Source organism: Chroicocephalus ridibundus, chromosome 23, assembly GCF_963924245.1.
Source record: "Chroicocephalus ridibundus chromosome 23, bChrRid1.1, whole genome shotgun sequence".
NCBI lineage: Eukaryota > Metazoa > Chordata > Aves > Charadriiformes > Laridae > Chroicocephalus > Chroicocephalus ridibundus.
The window spans coordinates 1767921-1788161 of NC_086306.1; the positions used below are offsets into that span (position 1 = coordinate 1767921).

Sequence of the window (20241 nt, forward strand, 5' to 3'; positions counted from 1 at the left end):
TCGACCCACGAGACAAACATCCCCTTTCCTATATCCTAGCCAAAAGGGACGCAAGTGTTATTGTGCGCGATGACTTGCACGAGTATCGCTTTATTTATTCCACATGGCAGGCGTGAAGCCGCTTATATCCACGGGGAGAAAAAAGCCAACCCAAAACGGGCAGGATTATTTCTTTCTCTCAGCCGTGCCCATCGCAGAATTGATTCGGCCGACAACCTGTGAAATACAGCTAATGAGCTTGGGTTTCTGTCGCCCCGAGTCGCTCCAAGGATGAGATTTCCTACCCTCTGATGTGTCAATTTTCCACTTCCAAATTCGGTCCGGGTTTGTGGGAACAGAGTATTAGCCGCGATTCATGAGTATTAGCACAGAAAGAAAAATATAATCGGAAATCTGAAGTACTTATCCTTCTTTGGACTCAGCTGAGATAGAGCGAATACAATACCGTACAGCTTTAAAAGCAGACAAACGAGAACGAAGACGAAATGTTCCCCACCAGCAACATCACTTTCAGCTTTGGCGGAAAAATATTTTCTGGGCTTAGAAACTAGAGAGCTTTGCCGGTTGCTTTGCCGGAGAGGAAAAAGAGGATTATCTGTTAGAAGTATAACCGAGTCCAGGCGAATGCCCCCTGCTCTCATTTAGCATCCAAACCGAAGGAAACAAGTCAGTTGACAGGGAATTAATGAAAAATTAATTTTTAAGCAAGCACGCTGTCAGGGCTATTGAAACACCACAAGTATCACTCGGACGGGATGTCTCCGGCCACCACCTGGAGACTCCTCCAAACACGCGGGGTCGGGAGGCAGCTCTCGACGGGAGCAGGCGGTACCACGCCGCAACGGAGATGCGATGGGAAACCTCTTCTGCTCGCTCGCTGCCCAGCCTTGACCCGTACGGTCAGGCCGGATGATCTGAAAGGTCCCTTCCAACCTAGGCGATTTGGCGATTCTATGGTTTTATGACCCCAGCAACCTTCCCAAGGGCAATGCAAACAGCCACCCCTTCGCAGGTGGCACAAACCCAGACGTATCGAAAAAGCAACGATAATTTCATCTGCTCATACAGAAGGAAAGACAATATTGGTTTTCCGATTCAGGCTCCCACCTGTATTAATTGGAAATGCAAATGACAAGTAATTTTTAAAAGCAATATTGCAAGCCGGTACAAGTGAGTGCTAGCTACCCGGAGCGTTTGATTTTTATAAACCAATCAACCCAAACCAGTGGGAGATGAAGGTGTTATGCAAACCCTTAGCACGCAAGGCACGCGTGAGCCGGCAGGAAGGCTCCGTGGACCAGCACGGATTATTCATCCGAAAGCAACTTCTTCACCGAGGGAGCGTCGGACGCAGCCCAAGAGCCAAGAGAGCTGTCACGGAGCTCATCAACGGGCGTTGGCCCTGAGCGCAGCGGAAGAGCTTCGCTCCCATCTGAATGGAGGGAATGGATTATAATCCAGCTCCTCCAGCTCCTCGCTGGGGGCAGAGGTGTTATCCCAGAGCAAGGGCAGGGATAAGCTGCAGGAAGGATGGGTGGTCGGATGCTCAATGCACCGACAAAAGCCCTGGAAAGCAGGTTAGGAGTGAACAGCTTTGCCCTGGTGTTCTGGATCTCTTCCAGTTTGGATTTCAAAAGTAATTTTTCCCTCTGCTAAGAACTCCTTCGCAAAAGGAAATGAAGCTATTTTCTATCGGCATTGTCACAGCTAAAATAAACTTAACAGCGGAGAGTTTGCTCCACCAGAGATGGGATCTCAGCCCCAAATATAACTCCCTTGTTACCCCCGGAGGAAGGCAGCAGTGCTTCCCGCAGGTGTCCAGAGGCATTCAGCCATGGATAACAGGGAAATTAGGGTGCCAGCTCTGCAATTTAAATACATCCTCTCCCCATTACCCCTCCGCTGGTTCGTGGCTGAGCTGAAAACACCAAGCAGTCACATCAGGAGAGCATTTAAATCCAGGAAGGGGCACACTGTCACTGTAAGTCATGATGGTGACTCGTTATGATACATTAATTTTCCCCCTTGCGATCACCCAGACGGTCCCGAGGGCTGCACGGAGAGCGCGGTAACGGCCTTACCGTCTTCAGCAGCGTCCGGTTGTCCCTGAGGGACCCCACCATGCCCACGAAGGAGACGCCGAACATGGTGAAGCCCAGCAGGAGGAGGATGATGGCCGGAGCCAGGAAGATCCCTTCCAAGGTTTTGTGCTTCTGTCTCTCCACTTCGGCGTAAATCCCAACGCACAGGATGACGAGGCCAAGGATCTGCAAGGGAAGCACGGGATGGGATTCAGACGCCTGCGGGGAAAAAGCAGAGGCTTCGAGGGAGAGGCGGAGGTTGAAGATGTCCCAGATGGCCAAGGAAAACCCACCCAACTCCAGGCCATTTACAGCCCAATCCCAAATGGTGCCGTCAGCGCTCATCCCCTTTGCTCAAGGCTGGGCTGCTCTCCCTCTGGCTGGGAAGGGGAGGTATAATTGCAGCGCGATCAATCCAGCTGGACAGGTTTTCCCAGGTTTTCCCTCTCCCCTCCCTTTATGGTCTGTCTGGATGCTCAGCTTAGCCCTTGCCTTGGGTTTGATAGTCATTAAGACCCACAGCCCACCCTCCCAAACGCCACCTTGAGACAGCACGACCCCCAAAACCGCTCATTTCCCTCCAGCATTTTTACACCTGGCGTGAGCACCGGCTCCGCACCCAAACCCACAGCTCGCCCTCCCTTCACACGCCAGCACCGGCTATTCGAAACAAAGCTAACGGCACCGTTACAAAGCACTTTTGATCCCTGGATGAAAAGTGCCATAGAGAAAAGCAACGGATTATTTATGACAACCTTCTTCCCCTCTCTCCCCCTTCAATGAAACAGCTCTGGTTGAAAAAGAGCCTAACGATGCCGGGATAAAGCAAGGTTCCGCAAAGGGCTCTTTACGTCCCTTCAGCTCCTTCAACATCAAAGCCAGCACCGCGATCCCAAGCGTTTGGTGCTGTCAGGAGCCGTTCGCATCGCGCCCGTCGGCCCCGCGGCGCAGCCGGAGGCGAGCGGCTTCTCAGCCGGCGCCGAGCTGACACCTGAAAAGGTCAGCGAGGAAAACGAGGAGCATCCGGAGACCTTTTCATGGTGCTTTTTGCTGCCCTCCCCACTCCAGATGGCAGCAGGAGCCTCCTGGGGGAAAGCCCCCAGCCACAGACACTCGAACTCAAAAACCTACATCTCCAACAAGGAGAAAAAAATGCCTTTTTTTTTTTTTTTGCTCCTTTTCCATCATTTTCTCCTTTTCTACCTGTCCTCGTTTGAAGACTGGCCACTGAGACGAATGACACCATCGCTTCCACCTTTCCAAAAGGCTTCGTTGCTCCTAACGAGTTTGCTCGAACTCCTCCTGCTAATTCACACCAAACCCTTAATTTTCATGCACAATCTTAGCTTTTTTAGGGGGAGTTTATTTTTTTTTTTTCCTTCTCCACTCCGCCTGGACACCATTTCTGGTGTGGTTTTGGGGCTAGTTTATGTCTATCAATCACTGTCCGCTTCCAGGCTCCAGCTCATCTCTAAAGGAACTGAAATTTCTCAGAAAGTGAAATTTAGCCTCGTGATATTTTAGTTATTCGAAACTACACAGACAGGCCTATTTCTATTAACAGGCTTTTAATCACAGTTTCATCCTTATACTCTATTTTAAGCGTCAGGTTGGTGCGTTGGGATTAGGTTTGATTTAATGTTTCTCTCTTATACGGTGTCCCAGGAAATACATTTGGCTTTGAAGGCGGGGGGTAGACATTAATGCACACCCTGCTAATCCCCGCCGTTCCTCCTGCGTGCCAATCAGAAGCACTTTCTCCGTTTTAATTAATCCATCTGCGATGCGAGCGAGGGAAGAGATCACGGGAAGCGCAGGGAGCAAAGCCGGGAGGGGGGGTCGAGGGCTGGATGCTCGAGGGGCTGAGGGAGCAGCGTGCACGGGAAGGGCTTCACCTGCCAGCGGGGGAGAGAAACCCAGGAGGGTCTGCAGGATGGACACGTGAATTGCTTACAAATAGTTTTTCCAGGGCTGAAAGTATCCTTGAAAAATTTAAAGTACATGGCGTGCACGAGGCTGCTGTAGGATGGTGCTGGTCCTTCCTCCAGCATCGCCACGGCCATGACTTTGGCAGGGAAACCCCCACCAGTGCCACGCTAACACCCTTCTTGTTCGGAGCGGGGCACGCACCGCTTATTTGCCATGCAAAGGCAATGGGGAAATGCAAACGCAGTGGGGAAAAGGCGCTGCACGGCATGCGGAGATACTGACAGAAACCCAGGCCATGCTGCATGGCGTCTTTTGGGTTTCATGGCTTGGAAAAGGCCACGTGCGATTTATGGGCAAGCAACAAACTAGTCCCTGGGACTAACCGTCATAGAATGGTTTGGATTGGAAGGGACCTTAGAGATCACCCAGTGCCACCCCCTGCCCTGGGCAGGGACACCTCCCACCAGCCCAGGTTGCTCCAAGCCCCGGCCAACCTGGCCTTGAACCCCTCCAGGGATGGGGCAGCCACAGCTTCTCTGGGTAACCCGGGCCAGGGGCTCACCCCCCTCACAGCAAACAATTTCTTCCTAATATCTAATTAAATCTCCCCTCTCTCAGTGTAAAACCCTTCCCCCTCGTCCCATGGCTCCCCTCCCTGCTCCAGAGTCCCTCCCCAGCTTTCCTGGAGCCCCTTTAGGGACTGGAAGGGGCTCCAAGGTCTCCCCGGAGCCTTCTCTTCTCCAGGCTGAACCCCCCCAGCTCTCTCAGCCTGTCCCCACAGCAGAGGGGCTCCAGCCCTCCCAGCATCTCCGGTGCCTCCTCCAGCCCCGCTCCGACAGCTCCGTGTGCTCCCAATGTCCCCAGCACTGGAGGCAGCACTGCAGGGGGGTCTCTCCCAAGTGGAGCAAAGGGGCAGAATCCCCCCCCTTGCCCCGCTGCCCACGCTGCTGGGGATGCAGCCCAGGCTGCGGGGGGTTTCTGGGCTGCCAGCGCACTTTGCCGGCTCATGTTGAGCTTCTCATCCACCAACACCCCCAAGCCCTTCTCCTCAGGGCTGCCCTCCAGCCGTTCTCCGCCCAACCTGGATTCTAACAAGCAAATATTGAGCTGATCCACCCGAATTTTTTGGCGCTCTCCTTTCTTAGCTCTTCGTTTAAAAGGTCACCCGGCCCCTTACAACCTGCTTTGCCAAGGGTTTAGTGCTGCCGGCTGGACCCCCAACCCATGTCCACACCCCGACAGCTAAAAACCACCCTCCAATTAAAAAAAAAAAGAAGAGCTGGTTCTACTCACAGCAGCTTAAAAGCACAAGAAAGCATCTTGAAAAGCCACACACACCTCGCGGAAGGGAATGGATATACTGGCACATCTCCCAGCAAAGGCAGATTGCAAAGAAAGGCTTGCTGGAGTTTAATGAGTTTTGGAAGGAGGAGCAGATAGCGATGCTGCTGCAGAGGGAGTTGGATGGAAAATAGCTGGGGAGAAAGACCAGCATTCCCTGAAAAGCAGCATTTCTCTGCAAAAAACGATGGGTTTGGAACAAAGTGGCAACATCAACGTCTTTGCCAGGACCTATCCAGCACCGTAAAAAACTGCAAGGGGAATAACCATGTCTTTCACGAAAAACCTGATCATCCCGTCCCCCTTCGGCCGCAGATGAGCATCAAAAGCAGCAGGAAAAGTTCACGGCGCGCCTCGCAAAGCCTGCCTGCCCTGCTTGCCACCACCGGCTTTCTCGGGGAGAGGAGGGTGCTTTTGCCGTACGAATTCAATCAGCACAGATATTTTTGATTCCCGGCGCCACAACCCTTTCCTACCACCCACGCTCGATGACACGGTAAAGCACATAATGAAGTTTGGTGGTAAATCCTCTCTAGTTACACATTAATTGCCCAGTGATCGCCTTAATACAGTGCAAACCCCAGGCCAGACAGCAGCCGGTAATTACGACTGCTCCGCAATGCATCTAAGAGTAAAAGCAAATCTGCGCTTACCCTCTAACGAGAGGATGATTACCCCGTTTCCGTATGACAATAACCACACGATTGAACCCTCGCCGCGGGGAAAGCCAAGGGGGCGGCCGCAGCTCCGCCAGACGGTGCGATGAAGGCGTCCTGCGTCAATTCGCCTCTTACAAACTGGGAAGAAACCCACCTTCGGGTTTTCATTTCTGCCCTGCTTGATTGTAGGGCTCCGTGGAGTCTTGTCGGAGCTGAGTGGGCAGGGGATGGAGGGCAGCGAGCAGCTGCCCCGGGACGTCCAACCTCCATTCCCACCCCAAAAAAGGACCCCCGTGACGCGCTCTCCTCCCTCCCTCCCATTTTCCTGCATGGATAAAGCTGCAAACTGGAATTTCTCAGCCAGATACAAGCTGCTAGGACCGACCCATCCCCACCTTCGCGGCCCATTTCCAAAGCTGTTTTGCTCCAACCTCGTCTCTTCTTAGTGGGATATAGAGATGCTGGTTTTCCTCTCCAGGAATTTCTCCATCTAATGGCAAGGAAAGAGCTGGCGGGGGGAGTTGGGGACCTGGGAGGGAGAAGAGCTAAAGGTGGAAATCCCTGGTGGAAATCCCTGTCCCACTGATCGCAAAGTCATTTTGTGACCTAGAGGTCAAGAAGTGGGATGAAATGCAATTAATGAATAGAAAATAATATAATACACAGCTCTGATGATGCCGGCAGGGTTTGGTGGGTGCCAAACGAGTGCCTTGAGCTCACAGCTATCCCAGAGGTGAGACAGGGAGTTTGCAAAGCTCTCTTCAAGCCACAGGCTCTCTGGTGCTTGTGACTGCTTCTCCGTCCTTACGTGACTTGGCTTTGGCACAGAGGCAGCCGCCCAATGTGAACAAGTGACGTCCATAGTCCTACCAGTGCTACCAAGAGACACATACGGTCCTACCCTGTCCTAAAAACCATAGAATCACAGGATGGTTTGGGTTGGAAGGGAACTTAAAGACCATCTAATTCCAACCCCCTGCCCTGGGCAGGGACACCTCCCACCAGCCCAGGTTGCTCCAAGCCCCGGCCAACCTGCCCTTGAACCCCTCCAGGGATGGGGCAGCCACAGCTTCTCTGGGCAACCTGGGCCAGGGGCTCACCCACCTCACAGCAAACAATTTCTTCCCCAGATCTCATCTCAATCTCCCCCATTTCAGTTTAAAACCCTTCCCCCTCATCCTATGGCTCCCCTCCCTGCTCCAGAGTCCCTCCCCAGCTTTCCTGGAGCCCCTTCAGGGACTGGAAGGGGCTCCAAGGTCTCCCCGGAGCCTTCTCTTCTGCAGGCTGAACCCCCCCAGCTCTCTCAGCCTGTCCTCACAGCCCTTGGAGCATCCCACTAAAAATCCCACCAGATACCTAAGAGATGCCACATTTCCCTTGTCCAAGGCCCAAAAGACCCAAGTAATGGGAGTTCCCCATAGCCACCAGCAGAGCAAATGGCCACCACGAATCCAAGGGGACATTAACACGGCCAAGGCAGAGCAACCTTGAAGCCTGCCAAGGGCCAAGCGGCAGATACGGCTCATTCCAGGGTGAACGGCATTAATTGGATGAGTCAACACCGCGCTAACGCAAGGCAATAATTTCTCCTTATTCGGGAACACCAAAAAGTCATGACGACGGTGGCTTCAAGCCCACGCAGACCCCAGCAGCCAGATTCCGTGAGTCAGAGCCACGGTCCGGGCAGGAGCCGGGCCACCACTTCGTTCTCCATCCAAGATGGCCAGAGGAGCAAAATTAAGGGCAAAACTCTCGTTTTTCAAATCCCCAGCTCAATCATTCTTCCCAGCTTTTGAAGACCCGTCTGCCTTCAAATTAGCAGCCAGGGCACTCCTGCTCCTCCTCAGAAGGTTTTATTGTAAAGCGCAGGCGAGAAACCGTGATATAGAAAGCGCTGAACGCTTTTAGTCATTAAAAGATAGAATCACAAGATTAATAACGCAGCGATTAAATACATCGTATAATGCTTAACTGCTGACGGTAGGTAAGAATGTAAAAAAAATACGCTATTATAAGGGTCAATTAAAAGAGCAGTTTTCAACTTTATGGGAAAAGTGAGAAAAGGAAAGAAGCATTTCTTTTTCAAAAGAAAACTTCAAATCCATGCTCTGCTGAATCCTCGACAACGAGGATTAAACCTGCCTGTATAAAACCAGCAGGTCCAACCGCGATGCTCGAACATCTCTGCCGTTTGCTCCGTATTTGGTTTAAAGGCACTTTCTGGCTTATCCCACACTCCTTTACTGATTTTTCCCATCTAAAAACACCCGCTTGCATTACAGGAAAGCACTGGGAAGGATCTAGCGGCATTAGAAACAGTTTTCTGCAGCCTGGGCCAACCCTACTCTAGAAAACCACGATCAATCTCACCCCAAACCTCCTTGATCCTTCCTGATGAACCAACTCCAAGTCTTATTCCACTGAATTTTTCTCCAGGGAGGTTAAATTTTTGAAGTTTTCATGAGAAGTTCCTACACAATTGTTTGGTTTTTTTTTTTTTTTTTTTTTTTTTTTTTTTTTTTTTTAATCAAGTGCATTTGGCCAAAGAGAAACCCAGCCCCGGTCGCGTCTGGTTAATGAGGCTTTGAAGGGTTTGGCAGCGCCGTTGAATTAATTTGGCAGCGACGTGGGCAAATGAGGCCAGAAGTAGGTCAGGCAGCTGAAGAGCTCGCAAGGAGCCACGCGATCCGTACGGATTCAGTGGGGCAACGTCCCCGCGCAAGGACCACCCCAGGGCTGAAGGCGGGCTGGCTCGGAACAATTCAAAATGGCTTTTTTGCAGCTATTTCCCACTCGCCGGGAAATTGTTGAGGCTCATCTTGCCAGGATGCCCCAACTGAGCCCCTCCCACCCAAATCCCCCAGCAATTAATAAGCATCTGGTATCGAGATTGCGGGCGTGCATCCCGTGGTTAATCTACGTTTGCAAAGCGCAGCCCCGACCTGGGTTCAGCTTAGTTGGGAGAAAAGCAAAACCCTGTCCCTCTTCCCCAACCACACAGCTGCTTTCTGGGAAACCTCAAGCCAGGCGAAACTCAGCTCTTTCGAGAAACCAAAGCTACAGCAATGGGTTTTCCCGCAGATTAATTCTGCCAGCAAAAATACCGCGCTATCCTTACCCAAAACTCAAACTGCAGCTACAAAGGGGTTACAAAATCTGGATTATTTTTCATCTCGCCAGGTGCGGTGGGAGTCCCATGAGGGTCCTGGCCACCCCGTGGGAGATATTGGAGTCTCCTCTTCCCTCGGGAGCCTTCCTACCCAGCAAGCCACAAGGAAATCAGTAAGATACTTGACAAAAAAAAAAAAAAAAACACTTTTCCTTATTCTCATTCATGCCCTGGGATGGGCACAAGTCACTCGGCGCAGCGGGACAAGGGGCTTCGCCGTCCACAGCTAGTGAGGGCAAGCGCTGCCCTCCCAATGAGCTCATTCATTAAAATAAAGAAATAAATAAATAAGGAAACAGAAAGCATTTTCCGACTCTGCCGGTCACCCCATTTACCCTTCACAGCCTGCGTGGGAACTCGCGCAGATAGTTCTGCAATTACACCCATGCGATTAGCCAACACGTACCACCATAGGTGCCCAGCGGGCAGCCGTGCAAGGGGGAAAGATGATTAATTAGACCTCGAGAAGAAATATCTGGAAATATGACCCGGATTCCCCAAAAGTAACCCCAGGAAGGTGCTAATTCCGCATTAACTGAGGAGTCACAGCCCCCAAAGGGACAGGGAATTTCTTGCTTCCCCCTCCCCTGCTCTGACACGTGTTTGCACCTCCCGGCTGCCGGGGAAGCCTCGCCCCAGTTGTAGCTCAATGATTCAAAACCGCTTAAAAACAAGCTTTAATTTTGCCTCTTAAAATAACCAACTTGGCTAAAATACCCGCCAGGTGATGTCTGCTTTCGTGCCTTGTCCCTATGGAACGACGTAAAGGCAACGGCCGAGAGGGGCAGGGGGTCCGGGTGGCCCAGTGGGTCCTCGCGTGGTGAAAACATGAAATTTCCCTGTTTATGCCTGAAAATGCGACTCGCCGCCTCGAGGGATTTGCAAGAGCGGCTCTGGGGAAAGGGAGGTGCTCTTAAATCCACCAAAACCTGCAGTTTTGCCCACGATTGCCCGTTTTGGACCCAGCACGAGGGGCTTCGCCGCACCAGGTTTTCCCGCGAGAATTTGATGCGTCGGAAGGGGAAATTTCCACAGTGCACAGTAAAATCCAACCCAGGGGGGTGGTGTGGCGGAGGGAAAAACACCAGGAAGGACAGAAAAGCAACCGGAGCACCTACCGAAAAGAGGGTGGCGTAGGTGGACAGGGCAAATTTGATGCTGTAGTAATAAAGGTGGGAATTTCGGCACTCGGAGGCTTGAGCCATCCTTGAAGCTCCGGCCAGAGGGGTTTGCTCGCTGCCCGCCGGCCCTTCCCAGCTCCGGCCGGCTCCTGCCCTCCGCCGCGGAGCCGCAAAAGCACCCACATGCACACGGGGAAGCCTTGAACTTGAACTGCTGGCTCCAACTTCCGCCTGGCAGGAGCGGAGAGCAATTAGAGGGAAGGCAGCAGCGGCACAAAGCGGCCGGCGTTAACCCTTTACTGAGTTCGTTGCTTGGGTTCCGCAATAGCAAAGCTCCGTTTAAACGGCTTTACTCCAAAAAAAAAAAAAAAAAAATCAATGTAAGCAAATTTTTAACAACAGACATATTGCAATCAGGGCCAGATGTGGAGTATTTTTGTAACAACACTCTGGTATTGCGGATTTCAGTGTATTTTTCTTACATCGGCGTTGACTTCCATCCACAGCTGCTCAACGTTTTTGTTCACTTTTCATTACTGTAACGGTAGAGGCACAAGAAAGTTGAAGTGTCTGCTCCGGGAATGATTCCCAAAGTTTGGTCAGCAGGGCAAAATGTTGCCGCCCCGATGACAGCGACGTGCGATAACCTCAGCACAGCGTTCACAGCTTTCTGCTCACGCGTTACTCATCTTAGAATGGATGATAACTCTTCCAGTTGGGTTCTTTCTGTCCTTCTGCTGTTGAAGGCGAACAGGGTCCATTATAAAAGAGACAAAAATACTAGTTTCTGGCATTCATGGTACGCAGCATTTGTTTACAACAGTCATTGCCATGACTAAGCTTGTGATGGATCCTTCTTGATTGCTCTGGAACTCGGGGAAGTAAGAAAGTTTTATTTTGTCGTAAATAAGGTCTATTAGTCAGGTGCTGTAATCACACAAGCATTTCTAAAGATGTTAATTGAAGTTAAGACTGGACATTAGGAAAAGGTTCTTCACGAAGAGGGTGGCCGGTCACTGGAAGAGGGTCCCCAGGGAAGTGGTGATGGCACCAATGATCCTTATGGGTCCCTTCCAACTTGAGATATTCTAGGATTCTTGGAAGTATTTAAAAGACACGTAGACATAGTGCTTAGAGATATGGCTTAGTGATGGTTTTTGTCAGAGCTGGGTTGATGGTTAGACTCAATGATCTGAAAGCTCCCTTCCAACCCGGGTAAATCCTGTGGTTCTATGATAGAGCCCATTCCAATCCTGCAGCAGCAAAGGGTGAAGTGGCAGCTCAAAATCCATCAAGATCGGGGACGAACGTCCCCCAGACAGTTGCTCGGAGCCCAGGACCGGAGAGCGATGTCCAGATTTACCTGTCGTAGCTCCCTACTGCGAGCAACGCCTCCCTTCCGACACCACCTTGAGCCGCCCGGCGCTCGCGTGAGAAGGAAAAAGGAAAGAGAAATGATTCCACCCGGGCTCAGGGAGGTGTAACGCGTGAAAGAAAAGGGAAGTGGAGCAAGAAACCTGCACGGGGAGATCGCACAGCTCCTGGAAGGGTTTGTACGTCCGTATAAACGTAGTACTAGAGAGCGTAAAAGTGGTGTTTAATAAAAAGAGGAGCTTGGAAAAGCCGCGTCTGCAGTCTCCGGCAATGCAGGGCAGCACCCTTCATTTCCGCAGCCCGACTCAGCGCGGATCAGAGACGGGACGAAAAAGCGGCGACTCGGCTCGCGGCCTGGGAAACGTTTTAAAAACCCCCAGCTCTCGGGAGGAAGGTGCTGCTTCTCTCCGCAGGAGCCGAATGGAGAATTTCGAGCAAGGTTTGAAGAAATAACGGCGAGCCAGGGCTGCGCCCGAAGAGGTGGGAGCTGTATTTACCCGGCTCTTAGCAGACAGCGAGCGATTCAGGGCAGCAGAAGAGATCGCATCCCTTGCCTTTTACAAGCGTACAAGCTGCAAGGGCGAGAGCAGAGATGGGCTGAGAGTTACATGAAGAGTTATACGATTTTCAGTGGCCAGCAGATCCCAAATACTGAGGCTATTACACTTCAGGACATGATAACGGGGCAAAACTGTCCCAAAGTGTCCCAAAAATGCCATTTCTAGACATGGTTTCTCTACAGCCAGCTGTCATCAGGCTGAACGAGCAAAGAGAGCAGTCAACTTTTCTCCACTTTTTTTTTTTTAAATTAATCCACTAATGAACTTAGAGAGTGTTGGAGCCTGGTTTATACCAGCGCTTTCCATTTTGCTGACGCCCAACGCAGCTGGTGCCGAGACGACCCGCGCAAAGGAAGAAAAGAGCGACAGCATCGCCCACGCGGAGCATCCCTTTTTACCAACCTTTGCTTGAAATAAGGAACCCCAACACCCAGCGTTGAGCCAGAGACATCTGGGGAGAGGAACAACGCGTTTCCTCCGCCTTTTCTTTCCTTTTTGAAGGATGCCGCAGCCAGAACAGTTAATTCAGAACAAAACAAAAATGATTTTTTTCTTTGTTTTTCTAACCTCATACCATCAGGTTTGACTGGGCACCGGTACGAGGATCACAGGTCTTATTTTCAACTCATTGCGCAGAGAAATTTTGGCATTTGGTGACTAACCCTCTGTGCATTCGCCTATTTATGTAATACGCTTTTCTTCGCTTTAATTCACAAGTCAACTCTGCGTGCAAAAGAGCAAGAGCATTTCCCGACAAAACCAGGCCGTGACAAAGCTCGGGGATGTCCGAAGCAGCAGATTTAAACCATCGGGTCCTTAAATAACGCTCAACGTTGCCTAAAATTTCCACGTTAATTTGAAACCGCCTTTAAGAGAACGATTCACCGTAAAACTTTGGTTCCTCCCAGGTTTTAGCAGCAGTTTCAGGCTCTCTCCCCTTCAGCTCTGGATCCCCGGCAAAGCCCAACCCTCCGGAATAAATCAGGCCAGAACGCCGCGAGCGCATCCCAGGCTCTACCCCCACTTCCTCATCAGCCAGTAATTAACACCCGATATTCCGCAAGTGGTTAATTACGCCATACAACTCATCACTAAAAAAAAAAAAACACCAAAAAACAACCGAGATTTTTTTGCCTGCAGGGATGGGAACAGCAATAAAACTCTCCGGCTACTTCCATACGACATATTAATGCACTCAAGAAAGGAGAAATCTGCTTTTGCGGCGCTGATTTTTGGTGTCACTCAGCCCGGGAGGAGCGCTAGTGCAGGGACACAGCAAATCCCATGGTTTTTTTTTTATTTACCTTAAAAAATGCCTTAATTTAAAAAAAAAAAAAACCACAACAACAAACACATCTGCAAAAGCAGCACCAGGTCCCTCTCCCAGCTCCCGCCCCCCCAGGCACCGGCAATAATTCAGCATTTTCCCCAGCAAGCTCCAACCCTCTTCAATTAAACATCCAGAGATCTTTAAATTCGACTTTTTTTTTTTTTCTTTCCCCTCCTGCAAGCAAATAAGATTTTATACCATGCTTTCCTTTCTGCAAAAGGGATGATAAAGGATAAGCGCTTTTCTGGCAGCGCAAATGCATACGGATGCTGCTTACATCCAGAGAGATGCACTTAGAGACGAGTAGACAGGACCTTAAATCATCCATTTATTTATACTAACGTTACCGTAATGGACGGATAATGCACAAGCCCTGCCGGACACGAGGGAGAGGCAGGCAGAGCTTTTAAAAAGCTTACCATTGAATTGAATAAATTCTGCAGGCCAAATTTAAACAGGACTTGGAACTTTGCGGGACTGACCGTCGCTCCGGTGCGATGCTCTAGGGGTACGGAGGGAGCGAGGAAGGGCAATGGGAACAGGGCGGGGGGGTTTAAATCTGGAATATAGTGGGTTGTTTTTTTTTTTTTTCTCCTCTGGCAACACTGCCGGAGCTGGGGGAAGGTCATAAAGTGGCTTCACGCACAGGCAACGAGCAAGCCCTTATTTAGGGGTTTTAATCATTAACCGGACACTGCTTCTGGCAGCGTCAGGGCCATGCAATCATTAACTGCAGGAAGAAATGACTCAGCCGGCGTTTGACGCTCGGGACCGACGGGGACCGGTCAAACCACCGGACATCCACCAGCGGGCAAAATTTGGGGGTTTGGAGCCCTTTGGAGGGGCGATGCTGCTGATGGAGGAATGTTTTCCACCGGCAGAGCCCTGTCCCCCTCCAATACCCGGAGGATGGGGGATTCCCTTCCCACCCCACAAATCACCCCAGGCTTTACAGGCAGAAAGTCTCCTGTAATAATCCAGTAAAAGCAAAAACTGAGGCTGCGGGAAAATGTTCTAAGCCCTCCGAAGGGCCAAGCCATGCTATTAAGGTGCCCTCGGTGGTGCTTCGAGCAGCTCTGCATGCAGCCAGCATACCAAGCGCCTTCAATAAAGATGCTACTTCTTCCCCCCAGCGGGGCTCCCCGGCATATTAATTGCAAATCACTGGCAGGACGAGCTCGACCAGCCCAGGCACCCGACTGCCGCTCATCTTTGCCAGCCGTACCTTCGCAGGTGAAATTTTGCCCCCCAGAAGCACGGGGAGGACACCAAGCAGGGTTTGTCGGTGCTTTGGGGTAAGGAGGGGACCCAGCTGGCCCCGTGCACCAGCAGAGATGAGCCCTGTGCAGGCAGCCAGAGAGGGAAAAAAGGGCTTTGGGGAGCTTTCGGGCTCTATATTTCATGGACAAATAACCAAATCTGGGGCCTGGTGGAGATTTAGGCAATTATTTTGCTAAGCTGCTAGACAGAAGTGGCTGCTGCACAGTGCCTGCTCTATACTGGGTCCCTGCTCCAACCCTTGGCCCAAACTAGGCAGCCTGGGCTCTCCCTTAGCTGCACCCAGGACTGGGTGAGCCAAAAAACCTCCTCAGCAGCCCCAAAATTCATGTAAATGGCATAGAAAGGGCCAGTTTGCAGCTGGAAGTACCAAGGGAGCAGCCAGCGTTTGCTGCTTCAGTGCCTGGCTTCACTGCCTTAACGATGGCCGTTGCATCAATTAATTAGCAAGGCTTTTCACACGATCCCGCTGTAATTCCCCAGAGCCAAGTTAGGACTGGGAAGCGCTAATTTCGTCAGCCCAGGCAGGCCGAGGGCTGCTCACGTGGATCCATCCCATCCTCTGGGAGCCGGGCAAACGGCCGCCCACCACGGCCTCGCTCCATCCTTCTTCAGAGGGACCCAAGAGCACCCAAAAGAGGGTCCTGCCAACTGATTTAACACTTACTTCCATGAAAAGCAGCGCTGCCGCCCCTCCCACCTGCGCTCCTTTTGCGTGCTGAACGTCCTACATGGGGAAAAAGTTTTGCAGCTGAACAGTAAAATGGGTGTAAGTGACAAACTCCCTCCTCCGCTCCCGCAGCCTCAGGCTGTCAGACCACATCACGCCGCGTTTGGTTTCACTCCCTGTCATACCAGAACCGCAGAAAGCAAAAGTTTTACTCATCCCCGCACCTTCATTAGCAATTATTTGTGCTAAACTTAACTCCATGTGCAAGCTTTGATGTGGGATTCCTAAAGGCTTTAACTGACCATTTTTGCCCGTGCCTTTCAGCGTTGTGATTCCTGTTGGTGCAAGACTCCGCACTAGGAAGAATTCCTTGTTTAAAAGCACAGGGGTTTGTCTTCTCATGACGAATCCACAGAATCCCAGAATCCAAAGGGACCTCTGGAGATCATCTAGTCCAACTCCTCGGATATACTCTCAGGGTTAGTTTTTCCATCCTCACGGGCAACACCAAGTCCCAGCCCCTCCTTCTCCCAGGTCTTTCCAACTCTGTATCTTTCCTGCTGGGAAAAAAAACCAAAACAAAACTTAGCCAAACACTTCTTGCACCCAATGCTTTAGGAGCCAGGTGCAGGAGTTGTTTCTCTTTATTGGGCCATGAATAAAGCCAGCTGCCACTTCCCAAATGAAATCCTATGTCTCGCACACCAAGTCCAAGCTAAATTTAAGCACTAGATCCCACGTTACGCGTTGCCCTCGGCTTCGTCACTCCCTCCTGCAGCAGCTTTTTAGCCAACCTGTTTAATAAACGCAGCAGCAAATGAAAAGACCTTGCATTACTCAAATGACAGCTTGGCCTGTGGTTTGGTGTTTTGTTGGGTTCATTTTTTTTTTCCCGCCAGGCAGGCAGTGATTAAAGTAGAAAAAATGTTAATTTATACCGTTGCAAAGCGCGGCGCAGCTGGTTTGCTCCGACCATGAGCATGGCAGCTATAAAGAACAAAGTGAGCAGCAGGGGGGCCGGGAGGAGAAATCGCTCCAAGGAGTTAAGCTAATAAGCAAGCAACGCTGGAAGGTGATGAGCGGGAATAAAACCAAAGTGTTAACATGCAATTTTCGGATTTGTAAAACACTCTGATTACACGAGGAGGGCTCGGAGGTGCCAGGCTCGACGTCACGCTGCAGCCACCGTGCCCACGCCAGTGGTAAAAGCGACGTGGAGAAGAGGAATTGCTCGCTCCTGCGGTTCGATCGCACTCCAGCGTCTTCCTGGGTCAGCATCGGTCTGCAGAGCATCACTTCTAATAGCACAGGACAGAGCGGGCCTCCACAAACCAGCGTTATTATCCCCTTGGGACTGACTGATGCTCCAGCCTCCGCAGCTCCAAGCCCCGCAATTTAATTAGAGAAGGTGGGACAGCATCGCCTTCCGCCGGGTATTCGCGAGGTCTGTATGTGCCCCGAGTTTCTGCCTCTTTCCTTGCAGCTCCTAAAGGCACAATCCCTTCTGTCTCCTCCCACCTCTATTCCCCCACTTTTTAAACTGTCTTGGTGTCTCTTTTCTGGCCACTTCACAGAATCCCAGAGTGGCAGGGGTGGGAAGGGACCTCTGGAGGTCACCCCGTCCAACCCCCGGCCAGAGCAGGGTCACCCAGAGCAGGTGGCACAGGGACGCCTCCAGGCGGGGTTGGGATGTCTCCAGAGACGGAGACTCCCCCACCTCTCTGGGCAGCCTGTGCCAGGGCTCTGCCACCCTCACAGCAAAGAAGTTCCTCCTCGTCTTGAGATGGAACTTCCCACGGTCAAGTTTGTGCCCATTACCCCTTGTCCTGTCCCCGGGCACCACTGAGAAGAGCCTGGCCCCGTCCTCCTGGCACCCCCCCTTGAAGTATTTATCACCATTGATAAAATCCCCCCTCAGTCGGCTTTTTTCCAGACTAAAAAGCCCCAAATCCCTCAGCCTCTCCCCATCAGAGAGATGTTCCAGTCCCCTCATCCTCTTGGTGGCCCTTTGCTGTCCCTTCTCCAGCAGTTCCCTGTCCTTCTGGAACCGGGGAGCCCAGAACTGGACCCAGGGCTCCAGATGGGGCCTCCCCAGGGCAGGGCAGAGCAGAGGGGGAGGATGACCTCCCTCCACCTGCTGGCCACGCTCTTCTGGATGCCCCCCAGGATGCCATTGGCCTTCTCGGCCACCAGGGCCCATCGCTGGCTCGTGGTCATCCCGTTGTCCCCCAGGGCTCCCAGGTCTCTCTCCACAGAGCTGCTCTCCAGCAGGTCACCCCCAACCTGTGCTGGTGCGGGGGGTTATTCCTCCCCAGGGGCAGCACCCTGCACTCGCCCTTGTTGAATTCCATAAGGTTTCTCCCTGCCCAACTCTCCACCTGTCCAGGTCTCTCTGGATGGCGGCACAGCCCTCTGGGGTGTCAGCCACCCCCCCCAGCTTTGTGTCACCAGCAAACCTGCCGAGGGGACACTCTGTCCCTTCATCCAGGTCATTGATGAATATATCGAAGAGGACTGGACCCAGTACTGACCCCTGGGGAACACCACTCGTCACCAACCTCCAACTAGACTCTGTGCCCCTAATCACGACCCTCTGAGCTCTGTCCCTCAACCAGTTTTCAATCCACCCCACTGTCCATTCATCTAACCCACACTTGCTCTGCTCAGCCTCAGTGCTGGAGGTTGCAAACGCACAGAGTTCACTCGGGTTAAAAACCACTCCCCACAGACACGGTGAGACACCTGACAGCTACCGCTTGGGCAAAATATCACTTATAATTTGGGCTAGTACATGCCAAAGGGTACAGAAATTGCTGGGCTTATAGCCCCAAGAAAACAGGTTTTGCCAGCAGAGAAGTTATAATTGCAAAATGAAGATGAAGTTGTTGCTCATAGTTGGCAGCTTTGCCTTTTCCCAGCTTTTTTTTTTTTTTCCCCACCAAAGATTATTTATTAGTTCATAAAACTCAGGAAAACGGGAGTTTGATTCCATTTTCTATGCAAGCTATGCTCCCTGCAGCGCTGGGTAAAACCCACTGGGGAAGCCGCAGCCCCAAAGAATCGTTCCAAAACACTGAGTCACTGCAGTGGTCTCCGTTAAAAAGCCCTGCTAATTAACCCACAGCAAACAACAAACTCATTACGTGGATTCTCAACCCTAAAAATAGATAAAAACTAAAAATAACCTTGATCCCATGGCCTGTGTCGGGTCCGGAGCTACATCTCCATCTGGGAAATGGGGATGGAGGTGCTGCAATTTTCCTCTTATACCCATTTCTCACTCAGGTCCTAAGGTTTAGTCTCTGCCGCGTATATTTAAACCCTTGTTGCGAGATATCTGGCTAAATATGCTAAATAAGAAAGCCACGGGGATTCAGAAATTATCCACCAGTTTGGGCTCCAGTTTGGGGGAAAACCAACCTTCCCCCTTCATTCTCAAGAGGGGTCAAGATGGGTTTAATTAGCCATAAATTATTCCGAGCATATATTTTCCTTGTTCATTTGGGTTGGGTTTTTTCCCCCCCTCCCGCCTTGGTTGTGCATATTTTCTTTTTTTAAAAATCCAAAGCTTCTTGGAAATCCCCAAGCTTGTTACGATTCGCCTAGAATGGGAGCCACTGCCATCAACCAGCCGTAATTTCATCCCCAAACGTTCCCCCGTGTGATTTGCTCGACATTTTCCAGCGAAAACTCTGCAGCAGGATCGACTGCCTCGGCACGACGGGTAGGATGGATCCGACGTTAAGCAGCATCACCAAAGGAGCTGCATCTTTCTGCAGTAGGTCACAGCAGATTTTTGCAACTCAGATGCTCGACGCACGAGTGGTTTAACACCACTAACACGTCGCCTGGGAATGGAGAAAACTCGAGGCCACGGCTTGTAAGGAGACGCACAGGCTCTTTCCAAACTCCTTCCCACCAACACACAACCAACCCTGGACCCACACACTCCATCCTACAGCAACAGAGAAATCCAAAGCCTCTAATGCAATAAAACCCCTCAATTTTGAACCTCTGGCTCAAATGCCAGAGCAAAGTCTGGTTTCTCCCCCACCGCACAAGCCTCATTTACAGCCCTGATGATAATTAAGCATCGCTCAGCCCAGCCGTACGACCCTCCTCTCATTCCCAGGCCTTCAAGTAATCAGGGACCTGAAAAATACCCTCCTGAGTATATCACGGGTCCTCAGTATTAGTCCTCAGCACTAGCGATAAGGACTTGCTGCCCAAAGCCATCCCTGATGGTAGAGGATGCTCTGCAGGGACAGCAAGAACCTACAGAAGAAGTTTAAAAAAAAAAAAAATCACTACACATCTCTACTAAAGTCACATACCCAGAAAAATTTGTCCTCGCCAGTTGAGCACCTCAACTAGAAACGTGAAAATTGGCCTTTTCCCTCTTGGAAAAACCACGTGCCGCAGCAGGAGGTTGGGTTGGGCAAAGGCCAGTGCTTCGCCCATTTGAAGGTCTTCTGCACAGCCAGGGCTTCGGGGCTGGCTTTTCCTCTGCAGGGTCTCAAGGAAGCAGTGTGCTTCGTGGAGGTGGTGCTCAGCTCCACGGGCTACAACCGCGGAGTAAATTCATTTACGTTCCAGTAATGCCGCAGCTCTGCTTTATCGCTCCCCTCTACCCAAAAGTCTCCCAGGCGTAGCTATTTCCTAGGCACTTGAGACCTAGAAGCAGAAATGCCGCTTCAACAGCTTTTTAAAAAAAAAAAAAAAAAAAGTC

General features: G+C 51.3%; 1 protein-coding gene across 8 annotated transcripts in view; it reads right to left on the reverse strand.

Moving 5' to 3' along the window:
- LOC134526596 (tetraspanin-15-like) overlaps positions 1–20241 on the reverse strand; it is a 107989-nt gene that overhangs the window by 40327 nt on the left and 47421 nt on the right. For 2 of the 8 annotated variants that reach the window (XM_063358627.1, XM_063358629.1), the window contains 2 exons: positions 15815–16072; positions 2082–2267 (listed from right to left, as the gene is read on the reverse strand). In XM_063358627.1, coding sequence (XP_063214697.1) covers positions 2082–2267; positions 15815–15817 — 189 coding nt within the window. In that variant the 5' untranslated portion in view covers positions 15818–16072. Of the gene's footprint in view, positions 1–2081; positions 2301–10297; positions 10512–15814; positions 16073–16651; positions 17131–20241 lie in introns of those variants that run through there. The other 6 variants (XM_063358624.1, XM_063358632.1, XM_063358631.1 and 3 more) reach the window with 5 other exon arrangements.